This window comes from Coturnix japonica, chromosome 1 (genome assembly GCF_001577835.2).
Source record: "Coturnix japonica isolate 7356 chromosome 1, Coturnix japonica 2.1, whole genome shotgun sequence".
Lineage (NCBI taxonomy): Eukaryota > Metazoa > Chordata > Aves > Galliformes > Phasianidae > Coturnix > Coturnix japonica.
In genome coordinates this window covers 108,114,761-108,138,473 of record NC_029516.1, presented here as the reverse complement: position 1 = coordinate 108,138,473, position 23,713 = coordinate 108,114,761, and the positions used below count along the sequence as shown (strand labels likewise).

The window sequence follows — 23,713 nt, the reverse complement described above, 5'->3', positions numbered from 1 at the left end:
CCCTGAAACCATACACACAAGGCAATACATACTGCAAAGTCACTGCAGAGAATTAGGGAAGTAATAAAGACAGAAAAAAAAACAAACAAATCATTTGAAGAATCAAAAAGAATGGATTTGAGGTATTCAAATATAGTAGCAATGGTTATATTTAGCGATTCATCAGATATCTAGAAGGAGGGGCCTGACTGGTAAGGTCACAGATAGTCTTATTTGTAATGCCTTCCTCCTGTTTTCTTCAGTGCAAAACCATGCCCCAGGATGTTCCACCAACCTTCACACTGCAACCACAGAAACAGAAACAGGAGAACGGTAGGTACGTGCTTTCTACAAGAATGACTGTGCTGCATAAATCCTGCAAGACCAGGCCATCAAACAGGCAACACAACTTACAAAGCAAAGCTAACAGACCACAGAAACGTTCTGCCTCACTACAGAAGCCCCAAGGACTGCACTGAATTAAGCTGACAGGAAAGCACAATTATTCCTTTCCACTCCCCCAAAATGTCACACAGACAATGCTGAATATCTTCTTTCCTCCCCCAGATCTTGCAAGTCATAGCTAAAAGAGCATTCTGACTTACAGATACATCCCAAGCACAAAGCCACAGCTGATTATATTTATCTACTGCTTCTGTTGTGAAGCTCAAAAAACATACAGTAACCACATACATGATGCTCACAAGAGGTCTGTTATCTACTAAACAAACGTCAGGAGACCAAGAGTGGCACCGCATACACTACAAGATAACATGCAAATGTAAATAGAACTGAAACTTAAGACATTCAGGCTAGGAGAGATCTCAGAGGGTCCTTCTGAGAATTTCTTGTTCAGTTCAGGGCCAGCTCTGAAGTCAGACATAACTGCTCTGGGTCCTTTGTACCACATGCTAGATGCATTAGTGCACAGACATTTCAGAGAAGTACCCAGCCATCTTGACTTTCCAGAGAGAGCGCGAGAGCTTTCCCAATAGTTCAGATGGGCACTTCCAAGATCAAGGACAAAACTGCCCAGCCACCTGTGCCTTTAGCCATGACCCCAGAGCCACGTAGTCACAACTGACACATTCCAGATCACAACTGGCAGCTTGGAGCCTATTAGGTGGCAGGGCAGTTTAAGGGTGACCCCACCAGCCTTTCCACAACATTCTAGACCTGAACTGCTAGCAAGCAGCAAACCTCCACAGATAACAGGTCAGGTCAGCAGACGGAAGCCTCCAACTTCCACAGCAGAGAATTTCCCTGCTAATACCACTTGCCACTCTCTCCTTGAGGCTCAAGTTTAGCTGGCCTGTGTGACTTGTTGGACTGAGCACCCAGTCCTCTCATCAGCTACAAGCGCACTGAAACTACTCAGTAATTGCATGTCCTGAAGTGCAATAAACTTTTAATAAACTTTAATGAACTTTTTATAAACTTGTTTTTATTAACAATTTTTAAATCCACCTAGTTGTCCTGCAGCATCTCAACACAACCACTGAGGCATTTCACACTGTCTTTGGTAGAGTTTCTGGATGTCTTCCATGCAAACTGCTACACTAACTGGAGAATCTGTCCAGCCAACCACTGAAGTTAACACAACCCAGAGGTGGTCAAAGAGCTGTGATGATGAGGAAGAAAAGCAGCAAGAGCTGGGCTGGCTCTGACTACTAATTCTTCAAACACTCCTCAACATCCAGGTTGCAGCAAGACATACTGAAGGAAGACAAGCAATTCTCCTGTTCTCTAAGACCAGTGGTTTAAGAGTTCCAGTAGCTATGCCTGTTGCTGTCCTTGCAGTTTTCCCTTGCAGAAAAGCCTGTAAAACTAACGCGAGTCTTGACAGTTTCACTCTTATGATTTATGTTCTTTCTCTTATGAAAAGAGAACAACAGGTAGAAGACTCTTGCTGATTCAACACTACAGCTGTTTGGGCAGGCTGGAAGCACTGGACTTATCTTCTTGAAGTCTGCCTGCCTTGCGCTAATTCTTAAGCAGACAGCTGCTCAGCCACTTTTGTTTTATTAGAAGTTTAATCAAACAAGCAAAAAAAAACTTCTTCACTGTGCAGGCTCTTCTCTGTCTACAATTTTTTTTCTACTTATTGAGAAATGTATATAAATATTTTTAAATGCTGTCTCTTCTCAGAGGATTTGATTACTGTAATATAAGTGTGTGTAAACCAACAGAGACATACAAGTCACCAAAACCAGACCACACAATTAAGACGTCTGAAAGCTCTACAAAGAAAATCAAGAGCAGAGTTTGGAAAGGAGTTAAGAGTACACCTAGTAAATGTGCAAACTGTGACAAACTGATGGGAAGGTGCTCATGAGATTACTGAGACTTCTCATTCAGCACACTACTGAAGCTCGCAGAGTATATGAAAGCCTCAAAGTGCCTCATAATTCACAGCCCTGTAAAACTGCAGTTTTTAAATTAAGCTCACTTTCTAAAGCATGCTAAAAAACTCCACCTTCTCAAACTGAGATTTGAGAAATTAATCCTACCAGTCAAATTTAGTCTTTTGTGTTTCACTCAATGAGAAATTTTGTCTTTACAGAAGCTGGGTTGATACTGGAGGCAATACTGATCCAGGAGATCCCAGTTTTGCATCTGCAAGTAAATCATACCTCATTTCCTGAAGTGCTGATCTTGACTTCTCCTCAGGAACTGGGCTAACAAAGTGCCCTGGCTTGCACAGTGATTTATGATGTGAGAAAACACACCATGGACAGTGAGCTCAAACTAGTTTTGTTTGTTAATCAACAAAGGCTGGTCGTAGGCACGGCTCTGCCAAGGTAAACAGCTTGTTACATTAACAGCCAAAAAAACAATCCCTTTTAAGCCAAAAAGCAAAACTGGAGGAGGCAGATCTTGCTTCTCTTTATAGTGCAGTTTGCTTAAAAATGTTGTATCCCACCGTGCCTGAAAGAAAAATCTGTCTCAACTTACAAACTCAAGCTGTAAGACCTTTCCTACTGGAAGAAGGCATTTTTCAGTTTAAGAATCATTTAGATATCCACATATGAAATCCAAGATGAAAAGCTATTCAAGTTATTTTAATCTGAAAGGGGAATGCTCATCCTTACACCAATAAAATCAGCTACTCCTAACATTATATTACCATCAATCCAGATTCTAATAGAAAACTTCATGAAACGAAGTCCAAACTAGTTATTATCAGCCCTGCTGTAGACTGGCACAATCCAACTCGTTACTGCAATGTCAAGGACAAAGATTTGTATCTATATTTAATTTAACGCTTGGTGGTTTGGGCTTAAAATAATAAAACTGAAATACGAAAAGTTATGAATCAGAAATTGAAATGGAACCTTTTAGTCACATTTTTTTTATATCTGGAAAAACTGTTGATAAAAGTTAACTATTCCCACCTTTTATTCCCTGAATTAGTCTTCTATACGCTTGTGGAATTATTTTGTTGATAATTACACAAGTTTTTCCACTACTTGTTTGTTTCTTCAGTGAAATCTAACCTCTCCAAACTGATGCAGTCAGAACAAGCATTTTTTTAAGCAATGCCACCAAAACTTGTAGAGATAAATGTCTCCGTTTACGCTATTTTCAATTACTGTATGGTGGCTTTCCAAGCAAGAAATGAATCAAGAAAAGAAACAGAGATTTGCTACTGTGCAAGAGAAACTACATTATTAAATCAGCTCCTGCTCTTATCTGAAGTGTGTAGGCACAATGGAAATGTTATTAATGTCTTTGGCACGCTTCCACCCAAGTAACAGCATCCATATGGCAGCACCACATTCTGCAGCAGCATGGTTTCACACATGATTGCAGACCTTAATCCTAGTGTACACAGCAGCATACACAGCAGTCAAAGAGTTAAGAGTTTAACTCCTATGAGTTTACCAAAAAACAACACCAAAACAACTGAAAGTATTCTATATTGAAGTTTTAAATTAATGTTCTAATGATATTTCTTCAGAAGACAGTGCAACAGCGCTTTCCTTTTTTGCATAAACCTAACTGTCCTTAAGTAGCAAAGACTAACAGCGTAAACAGGCATCCTAGCACAGCCATACTGTTACACCACACTGCGTAAGCGACTACAGAAAGCTTCAAGTTCTCTACCAAATACAACAGATAGATTAACAAAAACTACTAATCAAAAAGCCTGGATGTGTTTCTCTTCTGCTATACACCATTTCTCTCATAAAGTAGTCACAAAGATTCATTTGGTAACAAATAATAGTTTATCAACATTTTCATTATAAACACATTTTGTAACCAGTTACAATCTGGCCGTCAAATTCCATCTGCCTTAAAACTTTGTAAACAAGGTCTTACTTCAAATATGCTGCTCTGTTTGACAAATCACAGTACGAGATGGTTAAAACAGCATGCTTTTGTGTTTGCAGGCATACTTTAAAAACAAAACAAAACATCTTTTTGTTATACAAGTTGAGACAAAACTCGCACTAATAGATAAGGAACCATTAGCTGGGAAAACTTGGTATTTTTTGTTAGACCAAATGACAAAGGACGACTTACATCTAGAGCTCAAGTGGAAAGAAAATACACACGCTATACTACACTCAGTAGTACTGTTCTCCTAGCCCATGCCTGGAGAGCCAGATGGCCTGAAGATCAAACACGACCTACAAAGCCGTTGTTTTCTGGACTCTGGGAACAGCAAGCAGTTGGCAGGCCAACCAAATGTAGGATGCTGTGGTACAAAGGTGTCCAAGGGAGAAGGAGGCAGGTTATATTACAGAGGACGCAGTGTGGAGTAAATGGGAGTGCACTGGTACAGCCATGGAATGCTCACCTGGGCTCCAAGAGTCCTTCTTATCCCAAACCATTACAGCCACAGCAGGCACCATGCTATAACTTCTTGACAATTAGGAATGATTGTTACTCAATATATGTTAGTGTCTGGGTTGGAAAATGTGTGTGTGGCTCTCCTCTTTCAGAACAACAAAAAAAACAAAACAAAACAAAAAAAAAACCCTCTAGTCTGTGAAGGTTCAACTCTCAATATTTTTGCACATTATCATTCTAGCTAAAAGTGCTCCTGCCTCCCTTTGAGGCAACACTCTGGTAAGACAGAGACACCAGCTCCCACTTGCTACCTGTGAAATGTACAAAAAACAGTTAAATAATAATACCAGTATACCATTAAATTGATAGTTTAAATGCAGGTGGCAATTGGGATTTTTAAGAAGGCTTGAGCTCTTAGTTTTGCATCACATCTAAAGCAGAAAAAACAGGGAGGAGCTAAAGGTCCTGGTCCTAAAATGCTACCTTCATTCACTCAGTCACAAAGAGCAGAGCAATCACAGAGGGAGCCATGTTAGTCACACAGGACGCAAATCTTTTCATGTCATAGCCATCAGTGGCAATTTTCTCTAGCATGCAGGACAGAGGAATTAACCAGCTTCCAGTTGAAAGCTGCCTCAGCAGCCTCCCCTTGGTTCCCTGCCCAAATGCAAATCCTGCTGGCGATGGGTTCAGCCACCTGGCAATGCCTTCACAGCGATGCCAGGGGAAGCACCTGTCCCAGTCCCCCCCTGCAGGCCACAAACACCCCTCACACTTTCTGGCAGCAGAAACACAGCAGCCAGACATGGAGCAGTTTGGACAGATGGAGAGTATCTGAGGGAAGGAAGCTCCACTGTGCAACTGACATGCCCACATACATTCCAAAGAGTCACCTGAGCACAGGCCGCTGTAAGAAGACAAAAGTAAGTCCCCTCAGAGAGCCATGCTGCACCCCAGTGCCTGCACTTACAGAGTGAGCAGCTTGTTACTGCCCTGTTTGAAACCCCTCTGCCTTACACTGAGGAGAGCACCAGCCAAAATCTGATTTGGAGGAAAGTGTGTACGCTCCTGCTTAGGGCTGTCCTGATGTGACTTGTCCGGGCAGCAGCAGAGCTGAAGCCTCTCCAGCTTACATAAAGGCCTAGCTATCCCTCCAGGAAAAGAGAGCTAGTTTTCTGTTTGTCAAAGAAGGATTAGTATGTTTGGTTCCAGTTTCTAAGAAAAAACAAACACTAAGTTATTCTAATGGAATTTACTCAGCAGGACAGGAAACACTTCATATTACGGTGTTAAGGCACTCGGTATGACCACAATTCATCACTGAATTAATTTACAGTTACAAAACAAAGAACAATAATAACTCAGTATTTGAGTATTTATATATGCTTGCAGTGAGTTTCCAAATAAAGCATTCATCTCATGGCAGTTCTGCAGTAAACAATTTCAGACAAGGTACTTCCAATCAACGTTGTGAATTCATTCTACTATTATTATTTATTATTATATTTAGGTCTGTCATAGTAACATAATAAATAATAATTTATTATTGCCACATTCCTATCTCTGATATTAAACTTTCAAACAATATGCCAAACTACATCTGTTCATCAGAGCCATTGATGTGCAAGGTGCAAGCAAGGATAGAAATGATCACTGCGGTAGTTCTGAATGGCAGCAGTCGTATCTGTGCTTCCAAAGGCTTCCTAATATTCCAGGGTAAATCTAACAATAGGTGTTAGATCCAAATGGGCCAAGTCTCTATAACACTTGAATACGGTGCTTCTTAGAAGTAAAATTGTCCTGAAAGTTGATGGACTTAATTTTAACGTCATTGTTTTCCTCAGATACTAATGAGCAAAACAAGCCATCCCGAACAAATGGAAGACTAATTACATTCAGAGACACATTTAACATCATCACCTTAACATGAGTTCCTAGCTCTTCCACTATCAGTAAGAAGAAAATTCAAAGTCTGTAAAGGATTATACCCATTGCTGGGATCAATAGGAGATGAGAGGAGGATTGTGAGTTAAGCTATGCAAACTGAGACAAATTACCCCTATTTAACTGAAATTATATGTATTTGTAAAAACTCGTTAGTAATGCTACTCATGGTGTCTAAATCACATTTCCCAGATAATTGAGAAGTTAGGAAGGATATTATTTACTTCTTCAGAACAACAAGAGGAAAGATGACTCTACTTACAGCTAAATATAGACAGAACTATATATAAAATTACCATTCAGCTAAATTCAGGAGAATTGTCAGTAAATGAATGCATCGACATAAAAAGGAAGCAGAATTGAAAAACTGATGCCAGGAACATAACTGCTGTTTAAGATTACTCAGAAATACTAACCCAGAATAACCATTGTTTGGTTCCGATCCTGTAGTTGCCTGGATCACGTTTGTAAATGCTGACATATAAGTACTGAGGTGGAAGGTCAAACCAAATCCAAGTATTTCCTTGGAAGGCAAGGTAAAATTATCTTCTCAGTGATATGATGTGGCATCATCTAACTCCCGGTGTTGGTAATCACAGCCTGAACCTCTGATTAATCAGCTGAGGCAAGTGTTGGGTCAGCTGTGGGATCACAGGTAAGGGTGATTCAGCTGTGCACTCGGAAGGGGTGGAGCTTGACTCCACCTCCTCTAGACTTCATTTAAGGGCTGACCACCGCTAAGGCAACATCTCTAGGAGATTGCCTCAGTGTTTCCCAGTTAGACTGAAGGCTTCTATGCTGGTGAGTTTATCCTATAGATAACCTTTTGGATACTTATCACCACCCTTCTTGTATTATTACCATCTTTGTATTATTTTCACGTTACACCTGGGAACAGGAGAGGAGGTGGTGATCAGCAATTTGTTCAGTCCTTATATTGTGTACTATATAAATTTCATTTGTTGAAATTTCATACCTTCTAGAACAGCAACATTAACCCAGCCTCATTAAAACCAGACTAGAAGCATGTGTGCAATCATGAACATGATCTCATTTGAGCTGGGAAGATTTCACTAGAGAAGCCTAAGCTGTTACTGCCATCACTCATCTTTGCCAAAAGCAGAAACCCTTTCCAGTGAGGATGGGGAAAAAAACAACATATTCCTCTGAATCTTAGCCATATTTTCTTGAAGTACTGATAAAGATGGGTTTAAATTAAATGACCAGCCTGTAAAATGCTGCATAGATACATCCTGATGTGGTATTCTTGTTGCTGGAGGTGACAGTTTTTGCAGGAAGGGCTTCCTAGCAGCAGCATTCAGAGGAAGATTGGGCTCTGTGTGCAACTTCTCAACAGTTTCATAATCTATAAGCCAAATGAAAGGGCACTTTCCATAGTGCCTCCATAGAGAAGATTGTCAGGTGTCTTAAGACACTCCCTGAGAAAAAGAAGTTCCTCCTTAAACTGGACATAAGAAGGAAATTTTTTTCTCAGAGAGTGGTCAGGCTTTGGAATAGCCTGCCCAGGGAGGTGGTGCAGTCACCATCCCAGGCAGTGTTCAAGAGGCGTCTGGATAGGGAGCTAGGAGATACGGTTTAGGGGTGTCCTGTAGGTATGGAAAAGGGAGAACGGTTGGACTAGATGATCTTATAGGTCCTTTCCAACCTTGTGATTCTATGATTATACGAGCTACAAAAGCTATGTGTGTGCTAAGGTTCACAGTGTCCTACAATGGCTGGTAATCTGCATTTCACTCCTTACAGTCCCACACAAGATTTACATGCTAGCACCACATCCTCTCCACTAGCCTTTGCATTATACTGAAATAACACACCAGAACACCTAATGCTTTATTAAAAAAGAATCCAACTCCTTCAATTATATGAGAAACAACAAAAAGCACTTTGAAGGAGAACGTATTTGATTAAAAGAACATCTTCACCACCCACCAATACAATATTTTTTTCTTGATTAATAATGAAGGCTGGTGTTCGTAATCCCTATCAGCCCTTCTGCATCAAATCCTTTCATTCTCCTTCGAAACTCCAATAAGTGTAGAAGTGCCGAAAAAAAAAGTGCTGAAAAAATGCTGCTCTAGAAGTAGAAATTATTGCACATAAGCGTGTTTAGACTCCCAAGGATTTTCGGAAAGACAACTATTGTATCAGATTACGTGTTGACTTTTCCCACTAAAATCACTCAGATTTTAGAATTCAGGATGAAATTCAGGAGAAGGAAGTTTCAGATGGTACCCTTAATGCCTTTTCTGTCAGCTCACATCAATACCAGCAGGTAATTCCTTCTTTCCCACAATATGGAGAAATCACAAACTGACTTAGTTTAGTTCTTCAGCTCTTATAAATAAAATAAATAAAAACATTCCCAGATCACAATCATTAACTTCTCTGTTTTGTTTTTACGATGCCTTTTATAATCTGATGCACCAATGTCTGAGTGGGGGGCCACTTCCATTAACAATCGCTTTTTTTCATTTTCTTTTACAGAAATTCAGTGGATTTAGAAGAAGGTGAATCACCCCAGGAAAAACAATCCTGAAAGCAAAAACCGATGCAAACTGAACAAGTGTACCTGAAAGCTCATCACAGACTTTCATTGCAATCAACAACAGCTTGTGACCTGCCGATAGCATTGCTTCAAAAGAGAATTTAAGCCACAGTGTGCTGGTTGAATGAGAATGCTCAGCAGGGCTGAGTATGAGCTGAAAATACAAACAATAGTCAGCATTTAGGTGGAAGAGCCCATTGCTGCAGTGAGAACGCAGGAGCAAAGCGGAGAAAGCAGCAGTATGGAACTCTATGGAACCCAAGCAAACATTAAGAGAAGCAATGAATCCTATTGTTTCACAAGCAGCTGTTCTTCTGGCAGCCTCCTCCTCCTCCCATCCACCACCAGTTACCAGCACTGGTACTGTCTGGAACAGCACAAAGCATACCGTCAAAGAAGCTACAGTAAGACAGATGCTGCTCAAGATGAGCAGAACCTCCTTAAATACTGGTGTGCAATCTTTCTATAGTATCCAGAAGGCAGCATGCAGATTAAAACCATACCATCATGAGAACAAGTTGTCAGGGCATAACTCGGCAGCAGCTCAGCACCACACAGCTATTTGTTCGCTCCCCCTCTCCAAGTGGAATGAGGAAGAGAACTGGAAACAAAACAGAACTCACAGGTTGAGATAAAAACTATTTACTAACAGAAGAGAAAACAAGAAACAAAACTTCAACAATAACGATACATATGGCTGCACTGCAATCACTAGCCACCCACCAACTGATGCCCAACACAGCTATGATGCCTGCTAGCATGAGGTCTCATCACCACTGACCAATGCCCCGCAATCCCTGAGCAGTGTCCATCCCCAGCCCACAATGTTATGGCCCTCCACATGGTGCTGTGTGGTGCAGAATGACCCCCAGCCTCATTCAGGCACTGTCCTGTCTCCTCCCCACTCCCTATCCCATGCTGTCACAGCTGCTCGGCTGAGTCCCACCCAGCCCCGCTCCCATCACTCAGCAGCAGCCAAACACAGTGTGCTAACAGCACTGTTTTGACTGAAAGCAGGGCATAAGAGTAGACAGACAGTGCTATCACTCAATATTATCTACTCTGATCACATCTTTTAAGGCTGCTGCCTCTAGGAAAAAGATTCCTGGGCTCCATCCATTTAAACAATCTCTAGTGATCCCCTTGGTTTTCAGTGATCCAAGATCTTGGAGCTAAAGAAACCAGGTGTTTAAAACCAATTCTATGTTTCCAAAAAGAAAAAAAAAAAAAAAAAAAAAGCAGCAGAAAAAGGCATCTCTTGCATTTAGGATCTCCACCCAGTAAGGCTGCATCCACATCAACCCTTGCTTTTGGTTTTAGAGCAAGGTATTGCCAGACTCAGACAGGAACTGAAATTGTACTTTAAACAGCAACATCCTGCTTTTCAGTTCTCCAAATTCAGAAACATCAGAACTTCAGCACTTGGCTTTGCCAACTTCTACAATGTGTTCTTCACACATCACAAAGGCACCAGTCTGTTGTCAGTTTACTTCGTCCTTCTGAACCTGACAGTACCAGAAAGGCAACTAGGAATACATAGAGTGCAATACAAACCACAGCATTTACCTTTCAGGGTACTCTTCTGACTCTGAGGAAAGTCAGTGGACTAAAGCAACAGTGTATAGAGGACAGTCAGCTCCTCTCCTTCCTGATATGGTATTCATAGGAAAGAAGGCTTCTTGTCTCCTTAATTCTGAGGAAATCATTAAAGGAGCACCCACAAATGGACTGTCATTGGAATTCTTTAGGTCTTTGTGTCTCCACATAGTGAGTTTTAAGACTGTAAGTGAAGTATATAGGAATGTTTCCTAAACAGAGAAAAAGTAGCACGATTGAAGGACAGATAAAGGAGAAGGAAAGATGAATTAGAAGGAAGAGGATATGAAAAGACAAGATGATGTAGCACCAGCTACCTGGAAAGAATGGGTGAAGTGCATCTTCCTGAAAAATAGGTGGGAACCACTGATGCAGATTTAAAATATATTAAATATATTCGCAAAGGAAAGGAAGCATAAATGCATTTCTTTAGGTGATAGGAAGAGAAACTGCTTTCTGACAGAATGAGGTGAAGGAATAAGAAATGCACAGGAAGAAGCAGGCTACTCTGTTGTGTAGAAAACACTTGAATGCATAGACATTAAGAGATCTCTCACACAGCCAGAGTCAGCACATACAGCTCTGAACTGTGAGGGGGTGGTCGATCATGAACTAGATGGCATCTCTGTTAACCACTTATTGTAAACTTCCATGAACCACAGTCAGGCAACTGAGATGGCAGCGAATCAAAAGCTAATTGATAGGTGCTTCTCTCTCACACACACACACTGTAGTCTTTAAAATAAGCAGCATGCTTCAATTCATCAAAGCAAGCAATTCCAAGATGCAGGAGGAGGTGACAAAAGAAAACACCCCTCAAGTTGACCTCAGCGGCCAGAGTAAAACTAACAGAAGTAGTTCAGGGATTTAAAACCCAGGCAAATAAAGGTCTGTGATGAATGAAATTATCAGTAGTTACAAAGGAGTAGTGAAGTTTCATAGAAAACAAGACATTTCCCATTTCACGAGAGGTCTTTGCCAGAAGGGTGGCCACAAACAGCAGCTGTGCAGCAAGATGAATATTAACAATTCTAACAAAAGAAGGCAGCAAGAAGATTTCTCTCCTATTTTAAGAGTTGCTCCGTGCATCTGAATGAGCTGATCTTAGTCCTTCAAATTACTTGGCTATTGGGCAGTACTATTTTTTCATCACACAAGGAGCAAGTTTAATCCTTCAGCAGCACCAAGTTAAGCAAGGAGGCAGGCACAGAAGTTGCCTTCGTCTGCTCTATTAAGGCCTCCCATCAGCAAAACAGCCATTAACTATCCTGAAAGAGCTTCACTTAAAAATCCCTCCATTAAATACATGCTGCTCCTATGAAGTCAGAGCAGATGTATACAGGTAGCTAAACTGGACTCAATATAACCAACAGGAGTTTCCAATTGCTGCAAAGCCAGGAAAGCAACTGAGGAGTGAATAAAATGTCTAAGCTACCTAGTTAATACTCAACCAAGCCCCAGTTTTAGCTCTTTGTCATCTGGAAAATTGTTGTTAAAGCCATTAAATAAATAAATATGTATGTATGTATGTATATATATACACATTTATACAGTTCCAGAATTAAGAATACAGCAACAAGCTCTGAAATAAAAAGCTAATCTAGTACCAAATTAAAATTAATGACTGAACTAATTGTACGATTGAGTCAAGGTAGTAAATCATTTAGAACCTTACAATGGGATCAAAGTTGCATGTTACCTGTTTCATTAAACAAACACAACAAAAGGGACGTACAAACTCACTGAACTCTACTAGTCAAAGCCAGTTAAACACTTCCACACAGAAATCATATTGATGAAAGTTTGAATCTACTCTAGATTTTGAGAATGCTTACTGATCAACCTCTTCCCTACAACCAAATTGAAAATACATAAGGAAGCAAAACTTCTAAAGCACCAAGCCAGTGCTTTCAACAAGTGTTAGCAAGTGTTAGTTCCCTTGAACCAGAAGTTTTCTGGGGGAGTAGGTAGCACAAGGTCTCTATTTTCATTTTGCAGAGGGAGGGGTAGTAGTTGTTTAAACCTGATAGTGCAAATAGGGAAACTGGATATTTCTATTCAACACACCACAGTTCTGCAGTCTAGCTGAAACACAGTACACGGATTATCAGGAAGTCAGCATGATTTTGCCTAGAGTGGGAGGTCATGATGTGATATTGGTCCATAAAACCATCGCTGACAACAAGGATAAATTCACAAGAAATAACAGATGAATCATGGAATGTCCTGTGTTGAAAAGGACCACAGTGATCATCCAGTTTCAACCCCCCTGCTCTGTGCAGGGTCACCAACCACCAGACCAGGCTGCCCAGAGCCACATCCAGCCTGGCCTTGAATGCCTCCAGGGATGGGGCATCCACAGCCTCTTTCGCCAACCTGTTACAGTGCATCACCACCCTCTGTGTGAAAAACTTCCTCATATCTAACCTAAACCTCCTCTGTCTCAGCTTAAAACCATTCCCCCTTGTCCTATCCCTATCCACCCCCATAAACAGCCGTTCCCCTTCCTGCTTCTGTGCTCTCTTCAAGTACTGGAATGCCACAGTGAGGTCTCCTCAGAGCCTTCTCTTCTCCAAGCTAAACAAGCCCTCAACCTTTCTCCACAGCAGAGGCACTCCAGCCCTCTGATCATCTTAGTGTCCCTCCTCTGCACCCACTGCAAGAGCTTTGCATCTTTCTCGTGCTGGGAACCCCAGGTCTAGAAAAAAAAAGTATCTAGGTAACCAATCCTCATCCATAAAACATTCAAATATATGTTTATAAATTAGCACCCTAGAAAACAAATCACTAATCCTCACATTTACAAACATAAGGCCAAACAGCATCTACGTGTAAATCCTGAATTTGGTAGCAGAAAGTTTTTAAAATACTGTCATAATGAAGTCCCAAACTAAAGGCATATCGTTCTGACTGAGCTTTGCAACTCCTTGTGCCCTCTTACAGTGGGAAACAGATAGATGAGCATTCACAACTGTGTTAGTCCTCAGGGAGACATCACAGAAAGAACAGCAGTAATGAGAAAAACAGTGACAAATTAAGCTGTTTCACTGCTACTCAGTTTTCTATCTGTCACAAGGATAGCAAATTTTCAGTGCTGCAGTGGCACATCACACAGAGAGACAAAAAATCCGCTCTGCCAAGATACCAGAGTATTAAAAATGCTTCTTGCCAGTGGTGAGGATGAATCAGCAACCACAGACAGATGACATACTCGATTTAAACGTGACATTGGGCTTTTCCACCAATAGTTTCACATCTGGCTCAAAACCAAAAAACTCTGGACGTGGATATTAATACTCTTAAGTTCCTCTACCTTTCACTAACACTTCTATAAATGTAGCCATGTGGAAAGACGGCGCTACACACACAGAGGTGATATCAGTCAGCTGATATAGCATGGAACAGCACCAGCAATTGCACTGACCTCAGAATCACAGAATTGTAGGGGTTGGAAGGGACCTCTAGAGATCATCGAGTCCAACCCCCCTGCCAAAGCAGGCTCCCTACACCACGTCACACAGGTAGGCGTCCAGGCGGGTCTTGAATATCTCCAGAGAAGGAGACTCCACCACCTCCATGGGCAGCCTGTTCCAGTGCTCCGTCACCCTCACTGTAAAGAAGTTCTTGTGCACATTCGTGCAGAACTTCCTATGCTGTACTTTCATCCCATTACCCCTAGTCCTGTTCCCACGCACTACTGAAAAGAGACCAGCCTCATCACTATGGCTCCCACTCCTCAGGTATTTATAAACCTGGATCAAATCCCCTCTCAGCCTTCTTTTCTCGAGGCTAAACAGACCCAGTTCACTCAGTCTCTCCTCCAAGACCTCATTCTCAGAAACAAACAAACAAACAAACCAACAAACCAGGGAAGCATCCTATTTGTGTGTGTGTTTGTGTGGAGATCTCATTATGGAAAACAAGCACGAACATGCTGCTCTGCCCATTAACAAGCAATTTCCTGGAAACTCCAAGAGGACACAGTGTTTTACAGGGATTTTAATTTTCCCGATTGTTTTTAGAGAAGGAGGGTCACTCATTCACTTCTTACATGTTCCTTATGAGACACAGAGTACTTAATATTAGAGACGGGCAGGCTGCCTATTGAAAGCTAATTCAATATTGACAGACCAAGTTGGGCCTCAATTTGTAACACATGCAATCAACCCATACTGAGGTTTTTGAACAAGTATTCACTCCCAAGGCAGTTGCACGCCAGTACTGACTTTGGTCTCCATGCAAATGAACAGACTTGCACTGGTTTTGGTGTGAGCTGGCTTTAATCATCAAAAGCAGTTTAGGCTGCGCAGGATGAAGAATCAAAGAGGAAATAAAGAAAGAGAAGCTCTTCCCTCCTCCCCAGTATTTCTAATGAAATCCAATAGCAGAGCTCAAAATGTATCTCTACACCGAAACTACAGATTAATTAGAGGCCTGGGATCTTTACGGTGAGGGTGACGGAGCACTGGAACAGGCTGCCCAGGGAGGTGGTGGAGTCTCCTTCTCTGGAGATATTCAAGACCCGCGTGGACGCCTACCTGTGTGACGTGGTGTAGGGAGCCTGCTTTGGCAGGGGGGTTGGACTCGATGATCTCTAGAGGTCCCTTCCAACCCCTACAACTCTGTGATTCTGTGATCTGCTCCTTGTATAAGTGCTCAGTTTTCCAGGCTGCATTATCCTTTTTGGCACAGACGTAATTCCTGATGCACAACTCTAGACAAACCTTTAGCCTAAACAAAAGCACAGCTTCTCAGTGATGCCCACATTGGGATACAGGCTGCAGTAAGACTGAGAACAAAGACAACTCTTCCTCCAGTGCCCTCATTGTCCAGAACACTGTCTCCTTCCACTACAGCAAAGTTAGGTTAGGAACAAAGCATAGCTGAGACATCACAGCGGTCACCTTGCCATGCAACTTTTAAGTAGGCATCACCGCTGTACTCTCAAGATTTGGTTACTATTGATGCTTCACAATTAGCAGTAAGAAGAAGGAGGGGGGGAGTAAGTCAACTCCACTTGCTAACACAGTCCATGGCACTGCATATTCTCACAAACACAGGGACTTAAAGCTCTCCTTGCGCTTCCCCTCTGTGTGAAGCAGACGAGCAGCAATTATTTTTACATTAGCTGAATTACAGAATCTTGATACTTACCTCCTCTCCCGCTCCCCTCCCCCTAATATATTCTTCCATCATTGCTCAGGGCATGAACACAGATACACCCTACAGCTACCTCCTGCTTTTACACCCAGGGAAAACATACACTCTTTGGTCCAGGATTCTGTATTCTGTGATTTAAAACAAAAACAAAACCCAAAGATAGGAACCACACAAAAAAAAATCTATTGTCATTTTGATGAGTTTGCTCTGCAGCAGCAGATTCGGAGAGAAACAGCAGATACCATCTATTGAGGCTGTTTTCTCCCCTTTGATCCCATCAGGGATGACCCGCTTTCAGCACTTCAGTGACCTCTACCATTTCAGACCTGGAATTTCAACTGCTCATTACACACTACCCATCTCTCCTTTTCCTCTCCCAGCACATACATCCCTTCCCCTTTAAGTGTGGAAGGAGTCGACACATTATCCACAAGGTCAATGCTGATTTCCTATATCAACCCTGCTACGCTGCTGGTAGAACAATTACGAGCAGTACTTCTCAAAACAAAGCCCTGTAACATCCAGCGAATAGCAACTATAAAAGAAGAAACCTGAGTAACGTTAAATTGTACACGCTGTATTAGCAGCAGTTTAAACAGAAATATATATATACACTCAGCATTAATACCAAAATAACGTTGCTTGACAAGGAAGTGCTGTGATGTTAAAGCACATTTCTTTATATGCAGACCAGGAAAGATGCCTTTCAGATGCAGCTCTAATGTAACTCTTAACGTATGCATCTCTTGCTAGCACAAAGGGGAACAAGAATTCTCCTGTTTCAAGAAATGGTATCTACTTTAAGCATTCTCCTCTTTATCACACCTTCTGATCTAAACGCAACAGTTAATATGAGCAACAAGTACAGCGGACCCTGCAAGAAACGAGCTACTTGAAAGGGGCAAGAAGAAGAGCGCACTAAGAAGTCTGTAAGATCAGAATCCCAAATACACACACATAAATATGGATTTTTTTTATCCCTTGGTTTCACACCCGTATCTCGATCCATGCAGAAGGCAGCTCTGACAAAGTTCTATGTACCGCCATTATCTCTTGGTTTCACAGAGAAGAGCTTTCTGCCAGCCACTTCTTTATGAAAATCCATACAGGTTACTGAAAATTATTTATCAGGTTATGAAAACTCCATTCACACTCTGACCTCGAAGACTGTATAAATATGGTACCAAGCAACTAGAGATCTGACCCTCAACACCTGTAACACAACAGCACTGTCAGAAATGAACCTACTGACGACAACCAAAGAATTAAAATGATTCACATCTGCTGCAAGGAGGAGAAATGAGATCTTTTTACAGTTTGAGAAAAGTTTTCACACGAGATTTCCTGTATGAGCCACTTTACAGCTGCTTATAACCTCACTAAAACATATTGAAGAGGAAAAAAAACACTCAAACTGAAGAAACGCATGGTAATCATCTTCCATATGACTCTCCCTTGTGTCCAGCTGAATCTGTACAACTGTTCTCAAGGGTAACGCTGCTGAATGACACACGTCGTTCCTATTTAGAACTGCCTTACAGCTGTTTTGCTGCAAGGCACCAAAATTCCCAATACAGAATCACAGAATTGTAGGGGTTGGAAGGGACCTCTAGAGATCATCGAGTCCAACCCCACTGCCAAAGCAGGCTCCCTACACCATGTCACACAGGTAGGCGTCCAGGCGGGTCTTGAATATCTCCAGAGAAGGAGACTCCACCACCTCCCTGGGCAGCCTGTTCCAGTGCTCCGTCACCCTCACTGTAAAGAAATTCTTGCGCACATTCGTGCGGAACTTCCTATGCTGTAGTTAAATACCTTGTAGGAGGAACTGTGAATTAGTCCAAGAAGTCAACAACCACAGCCATACCCACCTCCTCCACATGCAATTTACACAGTTTCACTAAGCTCAACTCAAAAATGTTCCATTCGACACAGGACTGTAGAGCCATTGGAGTTCACCAGCTGAACTCCCCACGCTTCCCCTTGCAGAGTGCATCCTCCAACACGCACCAAGGGGCTAAACACAAGCTTTGATGCAGGAGCATCTCTGACCGGAGGTCTGTGTGGCCCCACAAGCAGGAAATGTGCTCAGAGTGCTCCCTCTATTGATGCTTCGCTAAGAGAGGAAGGAAGTGGTACGTGTTCAATGTGGAAAGAAGTAGAGGGGAAAGACATATGGGGCAGGGGCTTTTAGGAGGAAAGCAGGGCAGACCTGAAGGCAGGGGACAGAGGTGAATTGGGACAGGAGGATAAAAGAAGAATTAGGAAAGAGTTAGAAAAGGTGTTGCAATTAGTACAGAAAAATCAGTGGGTTGTTGGGTTTTTTTTCTCTTCTATTTCCTCTCTGTGTAACTTTCCTCTGTTGTGTACAAAGCAGTTGTGGTATTTCACAGCAAAGCATCTTTCTCAACCGCTGTGTCAATCCACGCAGACAACGGCTGTCTGTGAGCGCTAATAACGTAACTGGCTCAAAGGCCACAAAGCTCTATAGGGACTTCAGACAAACAAAAGCAGCCTATCTTCTCTTTCCTGCTGTCATCAGGAAAGCTTTAAAAATACCTTGGCAAACTATTAAGAGAAGCAATTCTACAAGTATATATATATATACATACATATACCTCAAACAGGCTACTTACTGAACCATTGAGAAGTGTGGTGATGAAACCGTGAATCTATCTGTAAACAGGAATTTACACAAGCAAGATGGTGGAGGCTTCAGCTGACTCCCGTATCTCTGCTGTTACACAACACCCCTGACTAATGCATGAACCTGACTGAACGATGAACGAAACCAGCATGGCCAAAAACAAAAAGATCCCTGTTCATTTACTGCAGAGGTTGGAAGGTGTGCGTCAACTGACACAAGGTGCTGCAAAACTTCAGCTGCTTTGGGATGACATTGACTAAATACTGCTTTCTAGAATCATGCTGAACCTTTACATATTGTAAATTAAATAAGCAGGACATTTCAAAGCAGCTCTTCCCCGTGCACAACTTGTTCTTATTCTGTCTTCTGGACCTCCAAGTTCATTGAGCAGGGCAACATGATAGATGAGCATGCAAAGGTCTCATGAATGAGACTGAGGAGTTCCCCAACCACACGCAATTCCTAAAAATAAACAACAAACCCCCACACACGTATACCCATGAAACACCACCTCTTCAATTCTAAAATATTTACAGAAGGGGAACTGCGCTGTCTCTGCCCTGTCCCCCTCTTATGGTTTATAAACTAGCACCTTCAGTTCACTCAGTTCTCCAGACAAGCCCACTCCAAAAATAAACTAATTCACTTGAAGATATTGCAACTCTAATGTCATAGAACAACTCACAAGACATCAATAAATGTGTATTTCTTCTAAGGTTTTGAGTACATACTGTGAAAAAGCTTGAGGTTATACACTTGTAACGCTTGCTGTAAAAGCTTGAGGCTATTACACGTGTAATATACACATATATACACAGGCCTGGAATCATCAAATCACAGAATCAGTGAATATCCCAAGTTGGAAGGGACCCACAAGGATCACGGAGTCCAACCCCTGGCTCCACACAGCACCACCCAAACCCAACCCTATGTCTGAGAGCGCTGTCCAGACGCTCCTTGAACTCCAGCACTGGGGGCCGTGCCCACAGCCCTGTGCATCCCGTTCCATGCCCACCGCCCTGTGGTGCAGCCCCTTTCCCTGACCCCCAGCTGCCCCTCCCCTGGCACAGCTCCATGCCGTTCCCTCGGGCCCTGTCGCTGTCACACAGAGCAGAGCTCAGCGCTGCCCCTCCGCTCCCTGTGAGGAGCTGCAGCCGCCATCAGGCCTCCATCAGCTCCTCTGCTCTGTGCTGAGCAAACACAGGGGCCTCAGCTGCTCCTCCCATGCCTTGCCTTGCTTTCCAGACCCTTTAGCACCTTTGTAGCCCTCCTTTGGACACTCCCTGCTAGGTTTATGTCCTTCTAACACTGTAGCACCCAAACTCACACACATGCTGGAGGTGAGTCCACACAGCACAGAGCAGAGCAGGACAACCCCTCCCCTCACCCCATGGCAGTGCTGGGCTGGGTGCACCCCTGGGCACTGCTGGCCCCTCTGGCTGCCAGGACACACTGCTGGCTCAGATTCAACTTGCCACCAGCCAGAACCCCCAGATTCCATTCCCCAGTGCTGCTTCTGAGCCTCTCGACCTGCATTCTGTACACAGACCCAGGGAATAACAACACTATGCAGTGCCAAACACAAAATACAAATGATTAGTATGGGAGGCATGAAAGTACGTGGAGGAATCTCAACACTGTGCTACCTATAAAGAATTTGCCTATCCCTCCCTGCATCTAAATACCTTTGAGAAATGAAACAACCCTAAAAAATGCTTGCAATAGAACTGTTTCCATTTGGAATCTCCTAGGAAGATTTCACTTTCCTATTACTCAGATCTTCCTCATGTGCTTTTTCCTCTTGCTTTTTGGTGTTGTTTTCTGAAGCACAAGCATCACTTTAAGGATGTGAACAACGGGGGGGGAGAGAAAGAAGGGGAGGATGAAGAAGAAAGATGCCTTAGCTGCTCCCTAGGGCTCTATCAGGGCAAGTTATTTCAGTGCTTCCGTATCACTTTCCTTAACCCATTGTACGTGAAGCTAAAAATAAATAAATAAATGAAGCAGGTCAGCATTTGCACTGTGGATTAAGGAAACAGAAAGGTCTCGGAGTGTCACAATACAACGTTAAGGACGAAAAGACACCCTGAGGATAAGAAAACAAAACAAAACAAAATGCAAACATTCATGATTTCACTCTATCCCTCAGCGATCTACCCCACACTTGATTACAGCCACGGCGTTTAAAGAAGTTCTGAGCGCGGCGTTGCCTAGCAGACACACCAACCCTAACACAACCTTCTGCCATCCAATTACAGGCGGCCGCCCGGGGATGCCGGCCTGCAGCCAGCAGCACCGGAGTTGGTTGGGATCAATGCAGCGGAATGAGCCGCAGATGGCTGAACACAGAATCACAGAATCACAGAATTGTAGGGGTTGGAAGGGACCTCTAGAGATCATCGAGTCCAACCCCGCTGCCAAAGCAGGCTCCCTACACCACGTCACACAGGTAGGTGTCCAGGTGGGTCTGGTACGCCTCCCCACCTCAGCTGGAGGACTAAGCTGAAAGTCCATAGCTAAAAGCTAGAGCTGAATCTCGCAAGGTGCAGGTACAGCAGCTACGCGTCGCTCTGTGAGCACTCCCTAAGAACAAAGAGAAGATTTTTTCCCTGCTACGTTCCCAGTGTCACTGCATGACAACAGGTAAAACCGGGTAAAATGTCTGCCCACCTAATACGTTGTAGGGAATGGCTTTAGCACTACAGCTCTCGGGCTGCCGGCAGCATTTCTAGCTCTGCGGGCACCGAGAGCAGCTCTCCGGGGTGAGTCGGTCGGAGGGTGCACCCTGCCAGCACCCCGGGCTTTCTTTTGTTCCCTCCAACCCATCGCTCTCAGCCGGGCACCGTGTCGTGCAGCGGGCCGGCCCCGGGGCCGCAATTCCCCCCTCCCCGTCCCTCGCTGCCCACGGCCGCCTCGTTCCTCCCCGCACAGGTAGCGGGCGCTGCCCACCTCGGGCGGCCGCCGCCTCTTCGCGAAGTCCTCGGGAGCCACCTCACGGGCAGCGCCCGCCCGACGGCCCCGCCGCCCGCCCCGCTCTGTGGGTGTGCCCGGGGAACGAGGAACGGCGCGGGACGGCTCGGCAGCCTCCACAGCCCCCGAGCGGGATCGCCCACCGCCGCAGCCCCGAGCGCCTCCGGCTGTCACATGAAAGCAATTAGCGGGGCGGCCGGGGGAGGGGAGAAGTTAAACGGCCGCTCTGCGGACGGTCCCAGCCCGCCGCCCCTCGGCTCCCACTCACCCATCGATGTCGAGCGCGGCTCCGCCGGGTGCGGGCTGAAAGTTTGAAGGCGGCTGCGCCCGAAGCTGCCGACGGGGCCGGTCCCTCCTCGTGCGGCTGTCGGTCAGCAGCCGGGCTGCACGCCGCGTCCTGCGGGAGGCACCTCGCCTCGCCTCGGCATATGTGTGCGCGGGGATGCGGGAGGGGATACAAATACAACGAGGCGAGGGCTCAGCCTTCGGCTCCCGCCAGCAGAACCCGCTGCCGGGCGGAGCGCGGCCGAGCCCGGGTACCGGCAGCCGCCGAGCTGAACCGATGGGCGTCTGCCCCGAGGGCCGGGGCGCGGAGCGAAGCTTCCCAAGGAAGGAGGGCGCTGCTGCTGCTGCTGCTGCTGCCGGAGCGAGCGGCGCCGCTCGGCTCAGCGTGGCGATGCGGGAAGTGTCGCGAGACTGCGCCACAGCCACTGCGCCGCCGGGAGAGCGGGAGGGAGGGCGGGGAGGAAGGAAGAGGAGCCGCGGTCACCGGCGGGGGCTGGGAACCAGAGCGGGGCTGAGGGGAGACTCAGCGCCTGGGGATGGGAGGGAGGGACAGGAGAAAGGTGTGACCCGGTGGCGCAGTGGTAGCAATGCCGCTTTGCAACACCGGAGGCTCGGGTTCAAACCCCCCTGTGGCGTAAGTGGTAGAAGTGCCGCTCTGCTACACAGGGGCTCGAATACCGGGGGTTGGACTCGATGATCTCTAAGGTCCCTTCCAACCCGCACGACACTGTGAAAAGATGAGGTGGAGGCCTCATCCAGACGCCAGTCCTGGCTTCCCACTATTCCCAAGCCAAGTAACATTGCAAGATATGTGGATTCTTTCGGTACCTTATCTTAGCCAGACATCACAGCATTTAGAAAAGAGCTGCTAGGGAATTACTGAGGGAAGACTTAGTGTTTTCCAAGTGGCATTGGTGAAAATGTGCAACATCCAAGCTGACTTGCACCACTGAACACAACTAGACACATGCACTGTTGAAGGCCATTGACTGAGAACTGGGAAGCATCGCTATTGCAGCCCCTATGTGTTACTCAGTTTCCTCTTTTTGCTCTGAGAAACAGGACTCACCCCAACTTCCCTACACCACTGTACAGTTACCACACAAAGGATTTTCACTTCATGTTTCTTCAAGGCTGGTAACCAGATCAGGAGTTAAATAGACCCACACGTGGACTGGATGATGGCAAGTTGGTATGAACAACAGGAGGTAAAGCTTGGGTTTTTTTTTTTCCAGAATAAAACACCTTATTTCTATTCCTATTTGCTAAGGAAACCTAGTATTAAGAGAGAACATGGTTACTCTTGTCTAGCACTGAGGTTGTATTACAGAAGTTCTTAGAACTGCACACTAGTTTACTGAATGTATCATCATAGTATCATAGTCTTGTGCAGGTTGGAAGGGACCTTAGAGATCATCGAGTCCAACCCCCGGGATTCGAGCCTCTGTGTAGCAGAGCGGGACACACAATGTAATCTTTGGTGAAGTCAGCCAAGCAAGTGCTTGCCTCCATGCCCTCCACAACCTTCTATACTCTGTATTACTACTGAAGGGAGATTCACATTCAATGCCTGCAGGCAGAGCTTCTTTTAGCCCCAAAACTCCGTACCTATAAAGTAGATCAAAGCTTCAAACTTTCAAAGTAATAACAGGTGAAACTAAGGAAGCAAGTTATTTATGTAGCATTCCAATGGCCACCCAGCTCATGTAAAACACACTGAAAAATGACACTATGTTTTAATCAACTACTGAATCAAACCACCGGATGTA

At 44.3% G+C, this 23,713-nt stretch overlaps 1 protein-coding gene across 4 annotated transcripts in view; it reads right to left on the bottom strand.

The window, feature by feature from the left end:
• Positions 1–22,036, bottom strand: part of SH3KBP1 (SH3 domain containing kinase binding protein 1) — a 205,140-nt gene extending 183,104 nt beyond the window's left edge. For 3 of the 4 annotated variants that reach the window (XR_001559681.2, XM_015886329.2, XM_015886338.2), the window contains exon 1: positions 21,928–22,030. Coding sequence is in view for 2 of the 4 variants with exons in the window: in XM_015886329.2 (XP_015741815.1) it covers positions 21,928–21,931 (4 nt within the window). In the remaining 2 variants the exon portion in view is untranslated. Of the gene's footprint in view, positions 1–21,927 lie in introns of all 4 variants that reach the window. The other variant, XM_015886352.2, reaches the window with a different exon arrangement.
• Between the last annotated feature and the right edge of the window lie 1,677 nt (positions 22,037–23,713).